At 40.4% G+C, this 23,668-nt stretch overlaps 1 protein-coding gene across 2 annotated transcripts in view; it reads right to left on the bottom strand.

The window, feature by feature from the left end:
- The window catches only part of Ttbk2 (tau tubulin kinase 2), a 121,228-nt gene that overhangs the window by 53,423 nt on the left and 44,137 nt on the right, over positions 1 to 23,668 (bottom strand). For both annotated transcript variants that reach the window (XM_021639386.2, XM_060372009.1), the window contains exon 5: positions 2,488 to 2,561. In XM_021639386.2, coding sequence (XP_021495061.1) covers positions 2,488 to 2,561 — 74 coding nt within the window. The remainder of the gene's footprint in view (positions 1 to 2,487; positions 2,562 to 23,668) is intronic.

Here is a 23,668-nt window from a genome sequence, read left to right as displayed (position 1 = left end):
TACATATTGTAGTTAAAGAAAAAAAAAAAAAAAGCCTGTCAATTGCAAGTATATACTGATATAACTGACGTTTCCAGATAAAAGACGCCTTGAATTTGTTTTAAATTAATCTGGGAAGGAAAAGAGAAAACACCTGAAGGATATTGGTCACATTTGGAAATGGAGTGACAATTAAATGTATGTTTATATTATTATTCTAATATATGTGTGTTTAATATTTTCCACACAAAAGGTAAAAAGCCAACAGCTCTTATGTTAGGCAATCTAGATCTATGATGTATTTTTCTGCCTCCCCCTAGGACATATGAAACTGTTACAAAGATGTCATGTTAAGTCTCACTGGTAACAATATGAGGTCTGGTCATGGTCTACTAACAGAGCTGAGGAAAGAAATGTGTGCACCTCAAACTTGTAAGATTTTAAGACTCACTTTTATCGTAAATAGCTTAAAATCTCTAAATCGGAATTAGTTATTCCTTCAAAATTAAGGCTGATACTATGTAATTGATTCAACAAAGGGAAGACAATGAAGCTAATTTAAGAATAAAACACTTAAGATTCTTAGAAGAAATTAGGAATAGCAGTGGGGAGGTAGGTCTGAGAACTTAAACTTTATCTGATATACTGAAGACATCTAGGAGCTTTTACCTTTCACATGGCAGGTAAGATATACTCTAGCAGTTATATGAGCTTTAGTCTCATCCCAAATTAAGTCAACCGTAAGTGTGGGGTTGGGTTTAATGGTGGGTTAACTTTATGACAGGAAAGAGTGTTGTTTTTAAACAAGATTCCAGATATTTGATTTTACCAATAAAAACTCAGGAGCCAGATACTGGGATGAGAGCCTGCTAGCTCTGAGAGGCAAAGCAAAGCAGCCTGCTGACCTTCCTACTGAGCTGATATCCCAGAAGGAAAAAGCCCCTTCTCTTTCTCCACACTGTCTTAAATACCCTTCAACTTAATGTCCCTCCTTCCTGTGTTTTCTTATATTCACTCTCTGTCAACTGGTTGCTAGCTCCACATCTTGACCTACGGTTGACTTTATTTAGCTCTTGTTTACAGAAATCTCTTGGGTTAAAGGTGTGTGCTAGGGCTGAGCTACAACAAGAAACACAACAAGAAACAGGATTTTCCAACTCACAATCTCAGGTTTCACAATGTGATCAAATATCCTGCAACAACAACAAAATTACAGCATGCAGGTCAAATAGAAAGGCTCTTGGACCAGTCAACAGAAGCTTGCCCTAGTCACTGGCTACCTAGTATATACCAACCTCACAGTTCCCCAGCATTTTCAGAAAACTGATATTCAGGTAAGAGAAAGACTGTGTATATTCTTCTAACACTGGAAGATTCCATAGATTCCATAACTGCATGTGAGTGTGCCAGTAAGATGGCTCAGCAGGCAGAGGCCCTTGCTGCCTAGTCGGACACCGAAATTTAATCCCTGAAACCTACATGATAGAAGACGAGACTCAACTCCCACAAGTTGTCTTCTGGCCCCCCACACACACCACGGCACATTCCTCCAACCCCCAATTAATTGATTTTAAACAAGACCAAGGCAGCACACACTGTAATCTTAGAAATCATTAGGCTAAGGAAGGAAGCTCCTGAATTTAAGGCCAATCTTACCTATATAGTGAGTTCAAAATATTCTTGTCCTACTCAGTGAGACCACATTTTAAAAGGATAAATAGCAAATATAGTTTATAGAAAGGGTAACATCTTTAGGTCTAACTCAAATATTGAAAAATACTTGAGAAACAAACAAGCAAACAAAAAAGCCTTCTGAAGAGAAGAGGAAACACTTAGGCCAGGGTTTTCAAATTTAACTCCCTGTCACGTAAATAATGTGAAAGAAAATAATGGATCCAAATGTCCAAATTGTGAGAACTGAAGATGCAGACAGTGTGGTGACCATGGTTTTAAACATGGAGGTGACTGTACTGTGCGTGCTCAGGAGCACAGGCACTATCGAGGCAAACGGAATGTCTTCGTGACTCTCCCTACTGTATCTCTTACACCCATGTTTTCTTTATGAACTCCTACTCTCTTAATCCAACTCCACTCCTGTCCAAAGGGGAAGGAACAAATGTTATCTTGACAGAAAAGAAATAGTATCCATCCTCCACTTCAACTAATGCTTAGATTTTAACATAGTGGCTGGTACTTGAGAGTGTGAGTGAAGCTCTGAAATGCCTGAGACAGGAAAAAGGAAAAGAACCCGGAAGGCAGGCTCACATTATAAACCACAATCCACTTTGAGATTAAATGCTATGGAAAATATGGCAACTAGTAAAGGGACAGATAAACAAAAATAGATGATATAACAATTCCATTTTTTGAAAAATCTACACCAAATCTAAATAAATTTCAATACATATAGTGTACAGCATCTGGACATGATAATAAGAATGCTGTCATTTTTTTTATTCATATTCACTGGAATAGGGTATTTTAAGACACATTTTCAAGGGAACATACCTGCAATTGCATGACCACGTAGTTGAAACGATCATTTCTCCCACAGCCAATAAATCTACAAACATGGTCTTTCCCTAGATGAAAAGAAAAAGAAAACAATGGAAAAGGATGAACTGTGGCTTCTTATGCAAGTTAAAAGCTGGGTCTCTGTATAGTTTCATGATTTAATATAAACTATATAAAATGTGTCTTTGAGACCATAAGGAAGAGGAAATTTATATTATCTAGTTTTAGCAGAGCAGGACCTGCTCTGTTTCTTACATACTCAAATAAATGTTGAATGAGTAAGTAAAGAGACAAATTAATAAGGGAATAAATACAGGTGAGCTATCTTGAAAGGAAAATATTTTTATTTTTTTCACTTTAATAGTTTATACTTTTATTGTAGCATTGTAGTACCTTTTGTTTTTCTCTTTAAAATTTATTTATCTATCTACCTATTTATTTATTAATTATGGTTTATTCACTTTGTAGCCCAGTTATAGCCCCCTCCCTTGTTCCCTCCCTCTTCTTCTATGCCCCTCCCCCAGTCCACTGATAGGGGAGGTCCTCCTCCCCTTCCATCTGACCCTAGACTATCAGGTTTCATCAGGACTGTCTACACTGTCCTCCTCTGTGGCCTGGCAAGGCTGCTCCCCCCTCAGGGGGAGGTGATCAGAGAGCCAGCCACTGATTTCATGTCAGAGACAGTCCCTGTTCCCCTTACTAAGGCACCCACTTGGAGACTGAGCTGCCATGGGCTACATCTGTACAGGGGTTCTAGGAGAATATTTTTAAAGTCACTTAAGATTACCCTGAGAAAATACCATAAGAACTATGTTAGACATACAAACACTGACTTCTACACACATTCTGACATACACTATTTACATTACTGCAGCAAGTTACATGATCTTCAGTGCTTTTCAACCTAAGTTTAACAAGTGAAACCCAAGGAAGTGCTTGCTGGGATAGAGGGACTGAGAAAAGCAGGAAGAATCCGGAGGTATCTCTTGATTTTAAAATGTATACTTCTGTTCCAAAAGAGGAGACACTTGCTCAACACAGAGCAGGGTAGAGCAGACACAGATGGTGCTGGAGAAGCACTGAGGCACTACACGAAAAGTCTTGTGCTCCACAGAGAAGAATCTCAACTATATGTACAGGTCAGTGTTTTCCAACTCATCAAAACTACCTAGAAAACAAAGATTCCGAAATGCCACACTACCTTACAATCTGTATAGGAAAGACACAAATTTTTGGACTGAGGACTGAGAGGGCAGAGGCATAAAGGCTTAAAGCCAGCTTCCAAGGTATGAATTCAAGGCCAGTCTGGGCTAAATGGTGAAACTATCTCAAAAAAAGGCGGGGGGGGGGGAGGAAGGAAGGAAGGAAGGAGGGAGGGAGGGAGGGAGGGAGGGAGGGAGGAAGGAAGGAAGGAAGGAAGGAAGGAAGGAAGGAAGGAGAAAGGAAAGAAGGAAGGAAGGAAGGAAGGAAGAAAGGAACGGTGTGAAAACAAAGAACATTTAAAACATAAATCTGCAACTTAAAATATAAATCAGCATGAACAAAAATAAAGAGCCCTTCAAGAAAATACTTTTGCTGGGTGGTGGCACACGCCTTTAATCCCAGCACTTGGGAGGCAGAGGAAGGTGAGTTCCAAGACATCTAGAGCTGATTTGAACAAACAAAGAAAAAAGAAAAAAGCACCTTTAAGAATGCCATGACAGGAAGAAAAATTCTGAGACCAAGTTATCACAGAAATGATACATTCTACAGAAGAGTAGGCCATGGTTCAGGAGGTGGATCAATGGGGAGAGTGTGGGCTCTGCTAGTAAGGCTGAAGTCAGTCATCTCGGAGAGCTTATTTGCATTCTGTCTATGATGACAGACTCCCTTTTCTCAGCAGGGTTCTAAAAGTCTCCCCTGATCTGGGTGACCCCAGGTCTTGTAAGGAGCTAAGGAGCTTCACATAGCCATCAGGGCAGATTATAGGCCAGATCCTTCCCTAATAGGGAAACCGCTCTAGTAAGCATCTAGGAACTCCTAGAATACCCCAACTGCTAAGGATCTTAGCCCAGGAGTAACCTTCAATTGTACTTGGAGATTCCATGCCCCAGTAGGATAATTAAGTAATGCATTTTCCTTCTTGTGATAGGATCATTAAATATACATGACCTCCTGACTCAGCGAATCAAACAAATTCAACCGAAATCCCTCCTTGTTCCCAGTGTTTATATTGCCCTTGAATTTATACAAATAAGATACAAGGTAAGCGCCTTTAGTCTGAGATTTGTCATTTATCCTCAGATGGGCCTTGTCTCACCTGGACTGTTTTGGCAGCAAGCCAACCAGGCACAGACTTTGGCCTCTTGTTTTTGTTTTCACACCACTTTTAGCAGCTTAACCAAGAGCTGTAACACTTTGTTACCACCATAGGCTTTGGAATGCCCAAGATTCCATTGCCACCAGCGATCTCATGCTTAAAATAAATAAATAAATAAATAAATAAATAAATAAATAAATAAATAAATAAATAAGAAGAGCTAAACTAACACTCTGTGGAAAACCCTGGCTTAACACACCAAAAGCCTCACCCAAAATAACGTGTTCTAGTTGCCCCTGAGGGAAATGGAACCCACATTTCTCCTTCCAAAAGCTGAACTCCAGGACCCAGGCGAATGGAGGACAGTTGAGTACTTGCTGTGTGTGCAGGAGAACCTGAATCTGGATCCTCAGAACCCACATAAAAAGCCATAAGTAGTGTCGACGCACACCTGTCTGTGACTCCAGAGCTGCAGAGCAGGACTGGGAGGACCCTGCTCTAAAGGGAACGAGGCAACAAGCAATGGACAAGGATGCCCAGTATCTTCTGCTGGTCTAGTTACAGATGTGCATGGTGGGCATGTGCATGGGTCAGTGCACGCGCATGCACACGCACACACACACACACACACGCACACACACACACACACGCACGCGCGCGCACACACACACACACACACACACACACGCACGCGCGCGCACACGCGCGCACACACACACACACACACACACACACACACACACGCGCGCGCGAGCGCTCTCGGCAATGGTTACTCATAAATAATTAGGCGGTCACTAGAGATGAAGGGGTAGAAGCCAATGGATAAAAGGTAAATGAGACACTGAGGATAGACAATCTTTGAAGCTTTGTTGTAAAAATAAAACAACAGAAACACACTAGAGGCTATAAAAAGATTAACAGAAATTTCAGAAGTAATTTTTCCACTTAAGATAAAAATACAGTCGAGCCTTACTTTGTCTAATAATTTAGCAACTTTGCTTGGTTTGGTTTTGGAGACAGGGCTTTGTTAGCCCAGGATGGCCTTCAAATCTCTATTCTTCTGCCCCAGATTCCTAAATGCTGAGATTACAAGGCATGCAATTTTTGTTTTGTTTTTAATCTGTGTTATCAGTTACCACACTGATGTTGATGATCAGTCAGCAACCTTTTCCTCAGCTTCAGTCACAAAAAAGTACAAAGCTTTAACTAATCAATCTGTTGTCAATACTTTGAGACTCCACTTTCACTGCTGGAAATATTCTGGAAGTGAGTACAGTACTTGCTAGTATGCATGAAACTTGAGGATCTAGCCTTAACTTAAAAAAAATAAAATAAACTGTGGGATTACAGGAATGGACTACTGCACCCTGCTTTTGCAACATATACCTTACATCAAAGACATTTCAACCACATAAAAAGAAAACACAGTACTAGATGTAATTATTTTTTAGGATGCTCCTGTAAAATACCTTTGTCTATTATGCTAAAACCCTTTGTCTCTTGCTATTAAAACCACCCTAATGTTTTTGTTGTTGCTGTTGCGTTTTGTCGTTGTTTTGCTTTTGAGACAGGGTTTGTCTGTGTAGCCCAGGCTGGCCTTGAACTCACAGAGATCAGCCTGCCTCTGCCTCCCTGAGTGCTAGGATTACAGGCGTGCACCACTGTGACCATCTAACTATTGATTCTTTATTAAGCCATCGAAACATGCCCAGTGGCAATTTTTTAGTACTTGTCAATACATTTTTATCACTTTAGGTGATAATTTAATGAGTTCATTTCTCATACTTTATAGTATAGTATACTATTTATTTTTATGTGATTAACGAAACTAATAAAGTTAGCTCAATAAAAATGTACGTATCTAGAACAGCTACTATTTAATGACAATAGTAACTCTTCAGGTGACTTCTGTGGTTCCCAGTGTATGCTGAGGCTCAGAGAGTACAGGGAGCACATACTGTCCCAGGACCTAATGCAATACCTAATAAACAGTGAGACAATGTTTGCAAGGGAACAAATAAAGAGAAATAATAGTTAATAAAATGAGTATAATATGCAAGCATTTGTTCCATTTTATATGTTTTCATGCATTCAATTCTCACAATAAAACCAACATTTTCTTTGTTTTTCAGGTACAGAAGTGGAGGATTGGTGAGGCTAATTACTTAGTCCAAAATCATACCGCTAGAAAATGATGGTGTGATTTCATTCCAAAGCTTTTATTCTTTTTAAAAATTATTATACTTATTTATGCACTGATTTATTGGAGGTGTGTGTGTGAGTATGCTAGGCACTCAGGTAGAGGTCAGAAGACAACTTAAGGCACTCAGTTCTCTTTCCATCTTCTGGGTCCCAGAGAGGAAACTCAGGTTGTAAGGCTTGGTGGCAAGAATCTTTCCCAGCTGAGCCACCCTGCTGGCTCGAACCTTTATTTTTAACCATTATGTAAAAAAACACTGCAACAGATTTAAAACTCAGACATCTTGTAATAAATATGAAAGCAAATGATGGTCTGGTGGTGCAGTTACCCGAGAGGATACAGAGAAGAATGCCAAGTGTAAGACCTGCCTGGGTTTCAGACAGAGAGAGACCACGGCTCAAAACACAAAGTACAAAGAGGGCTGTGGGGACACAGCTCAGGGATAAAGCATTTGCCTAGTGTGCACAGGCTGGAGGTTCAACACCCAGTACCTCCCCCACATAAATTAATATCAAAACTACACAGGAACACAAAGACAAGAAGATCTACTCTATATATAGCCAAGCACTAGAACTAAGTATTAAAACTACAAGGTGAATTAAGTTCTCTGCCCTTAAGTTCACAGGCCACATATGAACATAAAGAACTAACAGAGTATAAAGTTATAGCATTATAAGGTACGATACACAGAAGATTTTTAAAATTTTACTCTAGAATATCACATGTAAATCAAATTATTACATTTTAAATTTATGAGATATTTAAAGATAAAACTATTAAGAATTAAGATTATATATGTAATATGTTTCAATCAGCCATTAAGAACAAAATAATTTATATCAGTTGCTGGAAAATGAAGCTAGAGATTGTTAAGTAAAATAAGCAAGACTCATAGAAACAGTATGTTTTCTCTTAATAGGGACCGCACTCACGTGTGTATGCATGTGTGTTTGTGTGCTGTTACTTTTCTTCTTGCTGTGACACAATATCTAACAAAAGCACCTTATGGAGGAACAGGTTTGTTCTGGCTCACTGGTGAAGGAGACGTCATGTTGGGGCAGCATAACAGTAGCAGTGAGGGACAGCTGATCACACTGTCTGTCATCAGACAGCAAACAGAAATGAATGCTGGCTCTCAGCTCGCTTTTTTTCTTCTTATTCAGTTCAGGACCCAAGCCCGTAAAATGGTGCCACTCACGTTTAGGTTGACTCTTCTACCTCAGAAAACCCAATTTAGAAACTCCCTTACCGATATGCTCAGAGACTTGTTAGGTGGTCCTGGGTCCTGTCAAGTTGACAATTAGTATCAACCACACACATACATCTAATCATGCTTCTGAATGTACCCCACCACCACCACAAAAACAGATATAACATATAAGTGAAAGTAGAAGGGTGACTATTTCAGAAAACGAAGAGCACTAACCATAGGGGAGAGGGGATAGGAGTTGGTAATAGAGGTGATGTGCTGAAAGTACAATTTTTTTTTTTTTTAAAAGGATACATTTACAATGATCAGAACTGGCAGGGCAGAGAGTTAGGTGTTAAGGTAGTTTAGGCAGAAGGCATAAAAAGGCATGAAAAGTGGCCTAAAAGCCTTGGACAGTTCTAGTTTTTCTTCATTGTTAATTGCACTAGATTTAGAGTCACCCTCTGTGAGGGCATTTCCAGAAGAGTAGTTGATACAGAAAGACAGCTTTTTATGTATGTGGCACTGTCCCATGCTGTGGGGTGGGGAAGAGGCAGGTAAACCAGAGGAAATGAGGAGGAAGCCAGGCAGCGATGGCACTCCTCTTTTCTCTCTCCTTTGTGGCCTGAAGTGAACTGCTCTGCTCTACCACACCCTCCATGCCACCATGGACCCTGTAAGGCCACGAGCCTAAGTAAAACTGTTCTCCCTTGTGCTGTTTGTACAATATGAGGTCCCAGATAAAGAAAAGCAACCAAAACACACCAATGTGCTATAATATAAACTAGAGAAGGCCCTCTATGTCTATAGCCAGTAGCTTGGGAATCCCCCACAGACACCAAAGCCTGAGGTGTCAAATCTTACAAAAAATAGAATTATATCTGCACATAACCTATGTTTATCCTCCTTGATTTTTGTCATTGTTCTAGTAACTTAGTTCATTTTTTAAAAAATTTTTTATTTATTACAATTTATTCATTTTGTATCCCAGCTGTAGCCCCCTCCCTTATCCCCTTCCAATCCCGTCCCCTCCCTCGTCTTCCCCCATGCCCCTCCCCCAGTCCACTGATATGGTCCTCCTCCCCTTCCATCTGATCCTATCCTATCAGGTCTCATCAGGACTGTCTAATTGTTTTCCTCTGTGGTCTGGTAAGGCTGTTCCCACCCCCTCCCCCCAGGGGAAGGTGATCAAAGAGCCAGGCACTGAGCTCATGTCAGAAACAGCCCCATTTCCCTACAGAGATGTAGCCCATAGGAGCTCAGCCTCCTTGATCCTTACATTACCTAGACCAATGTAAAGTTGAGATATATGATAGTGATGTTGTTTGGAAAATATGAAAGGAAAAAAGTACACATATGCTTGGTTCTGATGTAATTTTTTCCTTTTCTTTTTTTCTGTTATTAAACACAAGGTCTCACCATGTAATCTGGAAGAGGGCTCCTTGCCTCTGCCCCTGGTGCCACCACAGATGGTTCTTTTTTCTTTTTCTTTTGAGAAACAGTAGCCAAGGATAGCTTTGTGCTAAAGGGATGAGGATGAGCTGTATGGGTGCTGGGATCAAACCCAGCTCAGACCTTTGGCAAGCGTTATACCACCTAACTTAGTTACACACACACTGTCCAAAAAGTGTGTCTGTCTGTTTGTTTGAGATAGGGTCCCTCTTTGTAGTCCTGGAATTCACTATATAGAACAAGCATACCTCAAACTCACAGAGATTTGTCTGCCTCTGCTTGCTGAGTGCTGAGATTGAAAGCATGGGCCGCTATTCCAGGTAGCTTCCAAAAATGTTCCCTCTCCAATTGGTTGAATCCATAAATGTGGGTATGAAGGGCAAAAGATATATTTATTTTTGCTCTTAGCTCAGTCACTTAATTCCTAAAATCTTTAGAATTTTCTAAGTGACTGAAAGAGTCTTTTGCTTAGTATAGGACCCTAAACAACTTCAGGATAGCCATAGTCACCAGAAAGATGAACTGACCAGAATATTTAGAGTACAACTTTCAGCCCCACTCACGAGCTTTCAGGGCTGTAAAACTCTTGAACAAGACTTGAGGTCTTCTAGGTTGCTGAACAAAAGAAAATGTTGACCCAGTATAAACCCAAACACAGCATGAAGACTGCCACCCTCCATACCACGCCCTACTTTTGTATCTTTTACAGTGTTCTCATAATAAACCAGGAAACTTAAGTGCTTCTCTCAGTTCTACAAGCCATCTTAGGAAGTTAGTTGAACCCAAAGAAGGGGTCATGAGAGTTCTAGTCTATAGCCAGTCCATAAAAAATACAATAACCTATTGCTTGCAATACAGTGTGTAAAGCACAACAACCCTGTGGAGCTGAGTCCTCAACTATGGGAAATGATAATTTATTTCTTTTTTACATTTATTTTTTATTAATTACAGTTTATTCATTTTGTATTACAGCTGTAGCCCCCTCCCTTGTCCCCTGCCAATCCCACCCTCTCTCTTCTCCTCCCATGCTCCTCCCCCAGTCCACTGATAGGGAGGTCCTCTTCTCTTTCCATCTGATCCTAGTGTATCAGGTCTCATCAGGACTGTCTGATTGTCTTCCTCTGTGGCATGGTAAGACTGCTTCCCGTCCCTGCCCCCATCCCCAGGGGAAGGTTAGGTGCTATCTAATAAAACTAAATCATAGTACATACACTTTGGATCTGCTAGAGATTATTTGGTACATAGGTGACAGAGCCTTATGTTGAAGGTGAGCGCACAAGGAAAGGACATTCCATTTTCCCTCTGACAGTGTCATTATGCAGTTCAGATTTGACTCATTATTAGATAAAGGATGTGGTAAAGATCATCCAGTATTTTCAAGCATAAAGCTATATGATCCAGCCTGTGTTTTGGAAAAGTAATGGATGAAAGCCAAGGGAGTCAATTAACCAGTGATCTACAGATAAAGAAGGTCTAAGTGAATCACCGGGGGTAAGAATCTCTTTTTAAAGTTTTCAGTTTAAGAGCTGAGAAACAGCAGGGCATCCGTGGCACACCCCTTTAATCCTAGCACTCCGAAAGCAGAGGCAGGTAGATCTCGGAATTCAAGGCCATCCTGGTCTACAAAGCAAGCCCAGGACAGCCAAGGCTACACAGAGAAACTCCATCTTGAAAAACCAAAGAGAGAGAGAGAGAGACAGAGACAGAGAGAGACAGAGAGTTGAGAAACAGACTGTAGTTACAGCTGGATGATAAGAGCAGCTGCCTAGCAAGTGCAGATCCACAAACACGTAGAAGCGACAGGAAGGGGTGTGGGGTGAACTAAGACATTTAGATGTCCAAAGGAGGAGTTTAGTTTAAAACAACTAGTCCAGCTGGGCATAGTGGCACACACATTTAATCATAAGCATTCTCAAGGCAGAGGCACGCTGATTTCTTTGAGAGTTCCAGGCCAGCCTAGACTACAAAGCAAGATCTAGAAGAACAGGGCTATTGCACAGAGAAACCCTGTTTTGGGAGGAAGGGAAAAGAAGAAAAAGAAGAAGGCTTAGGCCACTGTTAGAATACCAACAGGACAGAAACAAAAAAGAAAAATTTTTAGGGGTCTAAGACACAAATGTGAAGTTGACAGACTTTTTTATACCTTATAATTTCCACATTCGGATTTAAGCAAAAGGCCAGTAAGATGGCTCAGTGGGAAAGGCACTTGCTGGAGACGCATATAAAAGTGAAATGGCCAATTCCACAAAGTGACCATTTCACACACACACACACACACACACACACACACACACACAAATAAATATTGTTGGCTAGTTTTATGTCAAGCAGACAGAAGCTAGAGAAAAGGGGACCACAACTGAGAAAATGCCTCCAGAAGACTGCCTATAGGCAAGTCTGCAGGATAGTTTTGTTTTATGATTAATGTGGGAAGCCAAGCTCACAGGTGCTGCTGCCATCCCTGTGCAGGTGTTCCTGAGTGCTATAAAAAAAAGAAGCCAGTAAGCAACACTCCTCATAGCCTCTGTATGAGCTCTCGCTTGCCTGAGAGCTCACTGGATCACTGGCTTCCCCCAGTGAGATGGAGTGTGATCTGAAAGTTGTGAGAAGAAACAAACCCTTTCCTCCACAAAGTACCTTTGTTCATGGAATTTACCACAATAAAAGCCTAAGACAAGTACTGTATAGATACACACACATATATATATGTATAACAGATACATATAAGTCAAAAGCAAAACTAACAATGATAAATACATTATAGTCTAACAAAAAATGAAAAAATGTGATACAATCCCTATTAAAATCCTACCTGGCATTTCTCTTTGCAGAAATGAGCAAGCTGGTTCTTAAAAGTCATATGAAATCACAAGGAACACAAATGGTCAAAATACTATTGAAAAAGAGGAAGTTAAAGCACTCACAATTCTTCACTTTGGATTTTACTAAACAACATAATTAACTTTAATCAAGACAGGGTAGTACCAGCATAAGGATAAATGTGCAGATGAAATAAAATCTAAATTTCAAAAACTGTCCTCCTCCCACCACAAGCATTACAGGACTCTGCCACTGCTCTTGACAAGCCTTACTTGACAGTAAGACCTATGCTGAAGACACCACATACCTGCGCATGGACATGAAGAAAACGAGCTGGTACCAACCTGGAAGCTTCATTCCTACTGGCTAGCTTTCATAGTGCTGGAAGACTATGCACACTACCGGGGGAGAAAAGTCAGCATCAGTCTTACCCAGCTGTGAACCCTGAGCGCTACAGTAATGACTGGCCTGGCAAAGTCTGCCCCTAATGCTGCAAAAGTAGCAGGAATGTTGTAGGAGTAATCAGCCACTCTTTGACCGAATTTAAATATGTTCCGTAAGACAGACCCCAGGCCTCGTACCATTAAACAGGCTAAAAAAAAAAAAAAAAAAAAAATTGGTCATAGACCCTAGGTCACAGACGCTAGATGAGAACCTATTACTATTATTCAGCTAAACAAACATTTTACTAAACTGACTTTTAATGGCTTCCTGTACCCAGATAATGCATATCTCAACCCCCAACAGAGAAGCTTTTTTTAAAAATAGATGAATATTAATACAGAGATCAACAACTGGACAACATTCAAAGAATGATAAAGAGATACAGAGTGCTCAGCTCTAAATGGGACAACTATCTCTCTCTCTCCAGCACACACACACACAACACACACAGAATCATGGGAGAGGATCATAAGAGCCAGAAGGAATGGATCTGTAGTGAATTAGTATTTGCTACACATGGCAGCACAGCTGCACACATGAACTTACAATGGCTAGGACTGCACGTAAAGACTTGTACAGCATCAAGCTAGCCAAAATCTCAGCAAAGACGGGAGAGGAACTCAAGAAGTCCCACCGCTACCTGAAGAGCTTTTGGCAGCTGACGGCTACTAGGAGAAGAGTCATTTTACTTCAGGGATATGGGCTCACAGAGGCTAACTACGCTCCAGAGCAGACGATACCACACCCATATAGTATATATGCATCACTAATGTTCTAAGTGGGTATTACATTTTGGCATGTTTTTTGTTTTGTACTGAAAATACACATTTTTACACAATATATTCTGATTACAGCTGTCCCTCCCTCAATTCCAGCCAATCCTACTTCCCTACCCTTAATTTTTTTTTTTAAGAGAGAGCATGGACTAGAGAGATAGCCCAGAGTTAAGACTGTCCTTCCACAGGACCTGAGTTCAATTCCCAGCACTCACATGGCAGGTCACAACCATCTGTAACTTCACTCCCTGGGACTTCTATGACCTTTTCTGCCTCTGCAGGCACTGCACACATGTGATACACAAACATACACAAAAGCAAAATACTCATACAGATAAAATAAAAATAAATCTTTAAAAAAAAGGAGAGAGCAAGTACATGAAGTTGGGAGGGAAAAGTGCAGGGGTGGGAGGAAGTAGAGGGGAGGGAATTGGAGTTGACTGGATCTAAACCCATCATTAACGTGTGGTGGTTTGAATGAGAAGGCCCCCAAAAGCTCATGTATTTACATGCTTGGTCCCTTGTTCACTGAACTATCTGGAAAGAATTAGAAGGTGTGGCATTGTTGGAGAAGGTGTATCACCAGAGGAAGGCTTTGAGGTTTCAAAAGTCCTCACCATTCCCAGTAGCTCGCTCTCTCTTTGCCTTGTGTTTGTGGCTCAAAATGGAAGCTCTTAGCCTGCGTGCCTGCCAGATGCCATAATGGTCATGGACTCTAACCCCCTGGAACTGTGAGCCCCTAACTAAATGCTTTTATAAGCTGTCTTTGGTCATGATGTTTTGTCATGGCAATAGAAAATTAACTAAGACAGCATGTATGGATATTAAATAACAACATTTAATTAAAATTATAGGGAAAATATTAAATTTTAGTCAATGGATCTTTGTCAAGAGTGTCAAAACATTTCAGTGGTGAAAATGGTGTTTTCCCTTAACTGGTGTCAGAAAAATAGGGCTGGATATCCATATAAATAATAATTTGGACTCTTCACTCAGATAGAATAAAAATTTATTCAAATGGATTAACATAAAAGATAAGTGAAAATTATAAATCTCTTAAAGGTGTGCAAAAATCTTTGTGGTCTTCAGTTAGGAAATGGTTTTGACATCATTGTCAACAAATTTTTAAAACAGATTTAACTAGGCCACAGAGGAAGACAATGCAGCCACTCCTGATGAGACCTGATAGACTAGGATCAGAAGGAAGGAGAGGAGGACCTCCCCTGTCAGTGGACTAGAGAAGGGGCATGGGTGGAGAAGGGAGAGGGAATGTGGGATTGGGAGGGGAGAAGGAAGGGGGCTACAGGGGGATAACAAAGTGAATAAACTGTAATTCATAAAAATTTAAAAATACAAAAAATAAATTAGAAACAAATAAAATAATTCAAAGACTCAATGGGAAAAAAAAAGATATATAGGACCTCATCAGAATTTAAAACATTTTGTTACATTTGGTCTTGTGATGTTGGCCTGGCTAACCCAGGACTTACTATTTAGCCTTTCATGTTGCCCAGGCTGTCTTTAACTCACTATGTGGCCAAAGTTGTTCTTGAACTCTCCATCCTCCTGCTTACAACTCCTCAGTGCTGAGATTACTATCATGCAACACCACACTTGGCTTTAACTTTTTTTTTAATAATGCCTTGTACTTCACATATTACAAGATTTCAAAAAATTAATTTTTGTGTTTGTATGCATGCATGTATGAGCATGAAGGTCAGAGGACAATTTGCAGTAGCTGATTTTTTCCTTTACCATGTGGTCCCAGGGATGGAACACAAATCATCAGGTTTGGCAGCAGGTACCTTCAGACACTGAGCCATCTCCTGGCCCTTATTACAAATCTGTAGACTTTGTTTGTTAGGTCTCAAATGGTTGAACAGATCAAGTGGACATGGCTGCCAGGTTCTCCCTGAACCGCTTAGTCCCTGCTTGTTACAGAGTATGGCTGGGATACTCCACCTCCTACTCTAAACTTCTTCAGCCCAGGGACTGGGCTGCCCTTTCTTCAGATATTCTTCCATATATAATCCAACCTTTTTTGTTACCTGTGTGCTCTCTCTCTCCTCCCTCCCTCTCCACCTCTTCCCCTACGCCATCTCTCTCCCTCTTCTCCCACCTCCCTTCCTTTCTGTCTTTGTCTCTGTCTCTCTCGACAGTTTCTCTGTATAGCCCTGGCTATCCTGGAACTTACTGTAGACCAGGCTGGTCTTAAATTCACAGATACGCCTGCCTCTGTCTCCAGAGTACTGGGATTAAAGGCATGCACCACCACCACCACTCAGCTACCTGCGCTCTTCTCATTTACCCCTTTACCCTCCTGGCTTCTTGATCTGGGTCTCCCTTCTCCCCCTCCCCACTTTGCTCACATGGCCAGGCTCAATCTGAGCATGTCCACTCTGGACTCTCCCAGATGTCCCTGCCTCTGATTATGCTCTCCCTTTTATCTACAATAAACTTTCTCTCTGTCATACCTAAGAGCAGTCATATCCTTTCCTTTTCTTTCTTTTTTTTTTCATTTACCATTAAAATCAGATATCAACCCTAAAACATTTTCTTAACATTTTAACTTTTCATCACACTGACCCAATATAAAGTATTTGAGAGAAATGATCACTCAAAATGTCAAACAAAAAATAAATTCAGAAAGATATAATTTAGAACTTTAGATAAGACAGCACCTTCTGGTTATGAAGATTTCTGCTGTGATATGAAAAACAGTGCCTAGACTCTATCACTGAAAGCGAGTAGTAGTAATAACACCCTCTTCACTGTTCCAAGTCTTCATTTTTTTTGTTTTACTTAATTTTAAATGATGTATTTATTCTATTATTGTATGTGTATGGGTGTTTTGCCTGCCTGTCTGAGCATAACATATACACACCTGGGGCCCATAGAGGCCAGAGAGTGCATTGGACTCCTTGGGAACGGAGTCATTTAGATAGTTATGAGCTACCATGTGGGTGACGGAATGAACCCAGGTCCTCTGGAAAAGTAGCCAGTGTTCTTAACCACTGAACCATCTCCCAGCCCCCGAATTTTTATCTTTAAGACAAAATCGCAAATAGATCCTCTTGCTTTCATCTCTCAAGTGATAAAGACAGAGAACTGACTCATGCAAACTGTTTCCAGACCTCCACATACATGCTGTGGCACACTTATGTACCCCTCCCACAGATTCACAAAATAAACCTATTTTTAAGACCAAAAAAACAGACTGTTATAGTTGGATCCCTGGATAAGAGTGCTTACTGTGCATGCAGCGAGGAGCCACGTTCAAGTCTCCCGCACTCATATAATATTTAACTCATATAACAGGCCCTGGGGAGCAGAGACAGGAGATCCTGGGAGCTTGCTGGTGAGCCAGCCTAGACAAAGCAGGGAACTCCAGGTTCAGGAAAAGACTGTATCTCAAGTAAATAAAGAAGAGAGTGAAAGATGAAGGTACCAGTGTCTCCTTTGTCCTCCACATGGGCTGACATAGGCATTCTCACACACATACCATGGACACACATGCACAAAAGATGAAGAAAACAAATTCTGAAATCCAGTAATGAGAAAACTCTGAGACTTAAGGAATAAATTCCTGGCCAACTAAAAGTCAGCAAATACTATAATTCTATAAAAACTCTACTGCTGGAATGCCACAGAAACAAGCAAAACCAGCTGGGCAGTACATACCTTTAATCCCAGCACTTGGAAGGCAGAAGCAGGTGGATCTCTATGAGTTTGAGGCCAGCCTGGTCTACAAAATCAAGTCCAGGACAGCCAGGATTCCACACAGAGAAACCCTGTCTCAACCCCCGCTCCCCCAAAAATACCAGCCCAAATCACGCCTAGTTTTGTCAGTCTAGCATCTGCTCCTCCTATCTGTCTTCTCCCTAACAAAAGAAACCAAACAAAATGAAAGATCTACTACACTAATGAAACTCTTCAAATATCTCTGCCACAGGAGAAAAAACTAAGGTATGGGTCCTATCTTCAAAAATTTTTGTTAATTTAAGCCATTCTAATGGTGTACGGTGGTATTCAACTTTGAATTCTTCTACTGTTTAGCAATGCATTAAAATTTCTACTCTATATCTTTAAGTTTACCTACTGTCTATTAAATTTTTTAATTAAAATATTTTTTACTGTTGCATTTTCAGAACACTTTATACATTCCATCTGCCTTTTGCAAATGCATGCTTTTCAAATGCTTGTTCCCTGTCCATAACCCGCCTTTTCTTCCACTTTCCCTTTGTTGGGATGGTGTCAGAGCCTCACTACGCAGCTCAAGCTTGCCTTAAAGCGTGCTCCTCTCGCCTCACTCCCCAGAGTTCAGCAGTCACAGGAGTGTGCCAGCACGCTACACTGGCTCCACCCTCGACGGTATCTTGCAAACAAATCTTTTAATTTAACAAAGTATAATTCGTCACTTTTCTCCTTAAAATGTTTTTTCTCCCTTTACGAGTCATGATTTTAATATCATCCAATGAACTTGGCAAAATCAGATCATAGTTTGTACTGTTTTCCACAAAATATTGTATAGCTTTTAAAAAATCCTATTTAGATAATTCATCTGAATATATTTATATAATATGTGGAGGCTAGGTTGATTGGCTACAGTGCTGGATTGATCTCAGAGCTTTGTAATTTCTGGACAAGCTTTCAATTTCAAGTCTTGCATCCCACCACATCTCCTTTGTGGGTCTACTTCTAAAATCCCTCTTCTTTTCCACTGACCTGTATGTCTATCCTTTTGCCAATACAACCTTGATTGTACTTTGCACTGTTTAAAACATTTTCTTCCTTTTTAATGCTTATATCCTAATTGACAAATACGTTATGTAAATAAAGTGTTTCCAAATGCATACACATTGTAAATTTCCTCAGTTAAGCTGGTATGGTGCGTATTATTACATACTCAGCTTGTTGCTGAGATAGCACTTAAAATTTTATCTGTAGCCGGGTGTGGTGACGTACGCCTTTAATCCCAGCACTTAAGAGGCAGAGGTAGGCAAAATCTCTGAGTTCTTACAACCTGGGCTACAGGAGTTCTAGGACAGGAGGGCCTACACCCTCCATCAACAAACAAAATCTTATCTGTAGCTTAATTTTTTTTTAAATTAAATTGTTTGGCAACTTTAGGTCTTTGCCTTTTTACAGAAAATGCTTCTGGAAGGCCCAGTGCAATAAATCTACATCTGTAATTATAGCACTTAAGAGATAGAGGCAGATGGATCATAAATTTGAGGCCAGCATAGGCTAACAAAGTGAGTTCAAGGACAGCCTGAGCTCCAAATCAAGACCTGGAAAGAAAATAAGAGGGGAAATTGGATTATTTAATCTTTGACTCTTGGTTTTGCTTTGTTTTGCTTTGAGAGGCAGGATCTTTCGTAGCCTAGGCTGGCTTTGGACCTGACAAAATCTAGCATCCCTAGCCAAGTATACATACATACTTGGAACTCTGTTTTAATTCAGTTTTCAACTGCTCATTGCTAAAACACACAACACACACAAAATCTGACTGCTCTCTGTGATCTGACCCAGGCATTATGCTAAGTTATGAACCTTAAAAATTGTGTGTGTATATTCTTTGAGATTTATATAAAAAAAGATATGCATTTATATTTTTCTTTCTTTGATTTGTTTGTGGGTTTTGTTTTCTTCTTGAAATGTCTCCTTGGCCTCAAACTCATGATCCTCCTCCCTCTATCTCCTAAATGCTAGGGATTGCCAGCATACACCATTCTGTGCCATTATTTCTTCAAGAACAGTTTTGTTTTGTTTTGTTTGTTTAGACAGGTCTCACTATGAAGCTTTGACTGGCCTGGGGCCTGCTATGGAGATCAGGCTGGTTTTGAACCCCCAGAGATCTGCCTGTCTTTGCTTCCTTAAGTGCTGGGTTTAAAGGTGTGCACTACCAGGCCCAGTTTTTTTTTTTTTTTTTTTTCATGTTTTTATTACTCCAAACTCATTCTCTTCTTATCCCAAGTCTCTGGTGATACAAATGCTAGACCTTCTGGTACAGTTATATAGGTCAAAGAGGCTGTTCATTTTTTAATCCTCTTTTTCCTCTATTAATGTCTACTGATAGACTTTCAAATTGGCTGATTCACTTGTCATGTCCAATCTGTCACAGACCCTCTCCACCGTGATTCTCAGTTCTAGAGCGTATTTCTCAGTGTTACACATCTCACCTTGCTCTTCTATTTGTTAGTACTTTCTACAAGGGCTGGGAGCCCACGAGGCAAGTGCTCTACTGAGATACACCCAGGCCCATCTATACGTGGTTCCTGAATTTCTATCGTGAACATGATACATCTAACGAAATGTGTTAAAAAGGGGGTGCTTATTTTGAGACTAACCAATTCTGATTCATAGTGAAAAAAAATCAAATGACACCAGACATGATAGCACACAACTTTAATCCCAGCACTCATGAGGCAGAGAAGGATGGATCTCTGTGAGTTCGAGGCCAGCCTAGTCTACAAAGTGAGTTCTAGGACAGCCAGGGCTACACAATGAAACCCTGTTTCAAAAAAAAAAAAAAAAAAAAATCCAATGACAATTTGTCAGATAACATTTCTTCCAAAGTTCTCAGCATCCCAGCTCCTCTTCTATTTCTACTTTCACTTACTTATTCCTTCTTTAAAAAAATAAAAACTAAGTTCTTCAAAATTCTGAGTTTGTCTAGAGCTGAATGAGAGCTTTGACATTTGCTATTAAAATGCACTCTTAGTACAGATACTTTCTTCATTCTGGTCACAGTGAGATAAAATGGAAGAATAAGATTCCCAAATCACTCTAGAGTCACAAAATACCCAGATGAACATGCACGCTGCTGCAGAGCTGCCTCTGCAGCTGTTGTGGGCTGCTAAGCACAGCCCTGGGAATCCTCGTTGAGAAAGGGTCTGGAGAGGGCAATGCTACTTCCAGGACGACTTGTTACAAGACTGACCCTCAATTAATTTCCTTTTCTCTTTGTCTAATTTGGCCAAGATTGCAACTAAATGCCAGGGGCCCAGCCCCAAGAAGCCTCGTAGGTTACAGCTATCCACACACTGTGTACAACCACACAGAGCCAGGAAGGAGCTGGGCAATGCGCAGCTCTACAATAGACCAAGTGTTAATACTAACACATTGTGATATGAAACACTAAAAGACTAAAGACAAAATGGAAGATGATTTGTAGTTAACAGTACAGTCTTGTCAGCTGCGTGTGTTCCTGGGAATTAATCTCAGGGCATCATATGTACTGGGCAAGTATTTTTACCACTGGCCTACACTCACATCTTCTTATAAAATATGCTGGCATGACTCTCTTCAATTTCTTAAGCACCAAAAATGTATAAAGGAAGAAAGTAGATGATAACCTATTTCTCTGAATCTCTCTATTTCAAATGCCTGGAGGGCTTTATAGTATACTTTATGCACAAAGCATGTATAAATACGTGTAAATAAGCATATATATAATATTCCATTAGGGAAAAATGTTCTTTAAAAATAATCTAAATTTTTCTAATATCTCATATGCAATTATTCTACATCTAAACACAAGAAAAAGAAAAAGGAGAGGACAAAACAAAGGGGTGGGGTGGGGCACAAGCCTATAATTCCAGTTACTTGAAGGCAGACATATAAGAATTACAATTTCAAAGGCAACTTGGCCAACTTACCAAGACTCTGTTTCAAAGTAAAAAAAAAAAATACAGGGAAGACAGGGACAAGGCATCAGTTTAATTACTAAGTCAGCATGTGGGAGGCCAAGGGCTCAGTCCTTAGTATCACAGAAGAAATACACTACAATGGGTGTGGTAGCCCAGGCCTAAAAGTTCAGCATTAGGACGTGCTAACAACAGAATGATCAGTTCAAAGCCAAACTCAGCTACACAGTGGGTTGGAAACCAGCCTTGGCATCAAGAGACCCTATTAAAAAATAGAAAAAAGAAAGAGAGAAAAAGATAAGAAAGAAAGGGAAGGAAGGAGAAAGGGAAGGAGGGAGGAAAGAAGGAAAAAGGGAAGGGGCCTAAGAGCTGGCTCAGTATGTGGAAGCTCTTGCTGTTCAAGCCTGACTACTCGAGTTCAATCACTGGACCACAATGTAAGGGTAGAAGGTAGAAGGGAACTGACTTCACAAAAGTTGTCCTCTAGACATCATACACTACCCTTGAGTGTCCACCACACACAATTATGTTTGTAAGCCTACACTGAACAAATAAAGATCTCAGAGATCTGCTAATATCCTCTGACAGAATGACAGACATCAGCATGTAAAAGTAACTTTAAGAGGAAAACAATGTAGTTTGAAACACCAAAAGCAGACTATAGATTTATAAAATAATAAAGGCTACACTGAGGTATGAAGTTCCTTTGGAACTTTGCTAGGCAGACTTCTATACTAATTAGACCAATAATTAAATCCAGCTATTCCACACTCTATTAAGTTTGTTGGGACATAGTTTCTCTGTGTAGCCCTGGCTGTCCTGGACTCACTTTGTAGAATAGGCTGTCCTTGAACTCACAGCATTCCGCCTGCCTCCAACTTCCTGAGTGCTGGGATTACAGGTGTTCACCACCCAGCCTGTTTTATTTATTCTTAAATATTTAGGTTTTATTTTATTTTATGTGTATGGGTGTTTTGTCTGTATGTAAAGGTGTGCCTCATGTGCATGCAGTGCCCACAGAGGTCATGAAAGGATCTTGAATTTCCCCGGAACTGAGTTACAGATGGCTGTGAGCCACCACCTGGATGCTGGGTCCTCAGGGGGAGCAGCCAGTGCTCCTCACTCACTGAGCCAGCTCTCCAGCTCTGTTTTTTCTGTTCCTAAGCCTGGAAAAGGGAGTAGTCACAGTTGGCAGCATTAGTGGGAGAAGAGAATGCTGCTGTTCTCCTGTGACAGTAGCGTTCCTTTCCAACTCTCTGTTTACACTCTGTAGCATAAAAGACAAAATAAAAGTTAAGACTACCATATCCACACTATTAGAGGAAAAAAATCCTCCCAATCAAAACGCAGTCATGCTCTTCTTTATGGGCTTTCTGTATGGGTAAGATAAATTAATTTCCAGTTGTTACACTAACGAATAAAATTAGTTATCAACCAACCGTATTTTGTTATTTCTTGATTGCAATAGTATGTTTGACAGGTGTGGCAGCACACAACTGTAATCCCAGCACTCAGAATACAGAGGCAGGAGGTCCAAAGACCGTTTACATAGCAAGTCACAGCCTGCCAGGGCAACAGCCAAGACCTATCAAAAGAAATAATGAGCATAGGAAGGGAGGCGAGAGGGGAGAAAAACAGAGGCCCTGAGATTAAGAAAAGATCTTTACCTGTTCTTAGTGAAACTTTTCAGTCATAGTTACCACCCATCAAAGGGAATATACAAACAGGGCAGCCTCAGTGGCACTTATGTCATGACAGCACCAAGAAAGGAGTTACTACAGCACAGAAAGGCCAAACAACTTCCTAGTCATTCACTGAGTTAATGCAGTGGTTTTCTTAGTGATTTATTTCTTAGTGATTTATGCATGTCTATCTGTCTGAAAGTGTTGGATCCCCTGGAAGTGGAGTTACAGAAAGTTGTAAACTGCCATGTGGGTGCTGGGAATTGAACCTGGTTCCTCTAGAAGAACAGCCAGTGCCCTTAACTGCTGAGCCATTTCTCTAGCCTCTAACACAGTAATTTTTAAATCAACAAAATTCATTACTTTGATATTTTTTATGAGAACATACATATGAAATTGGAAAATCTATCTATGGAATATATGTTCTTTTACATTTTATGAGTATGGTATACATGTGTATATGTACCTTTTCTTTTTAATTACTTATTTTTTTAATTATAATTTATTCATTTTGTATCCCAGCTGTAGTCCCCTCCCTCGTCTCCTCCCAATCCCACCCTCCCTCTTTTCCTCCCATGCCCCTCCCCCAATCCACTGATATGGTCCTCCTCCCCTTCCATCTGACCCTAGCCTATCAGATCTCATCAGGACTGTCTGATTGTCT

The sequence above is a fragment of the Meriones unguiculatus genome, chromosome 18 (genome assembly GCF_030254825.1).
Source record: "Meriones unguiculatus strain TT.TT164.6M chromosome 18, Bangor_MerUng_6.1, whole genome shotgun sequence".
NCBI lineage: Eukaryota > Metazoa > Chordata > Mammalia > Rodentia > Muridae > Meriones > Meriones unguiculatus.
The sequence above is the reverse complement of the archived record's forward strand: the minus strand, read 5'-3'. Positions and strand labels throughout refer to the sequence as shown.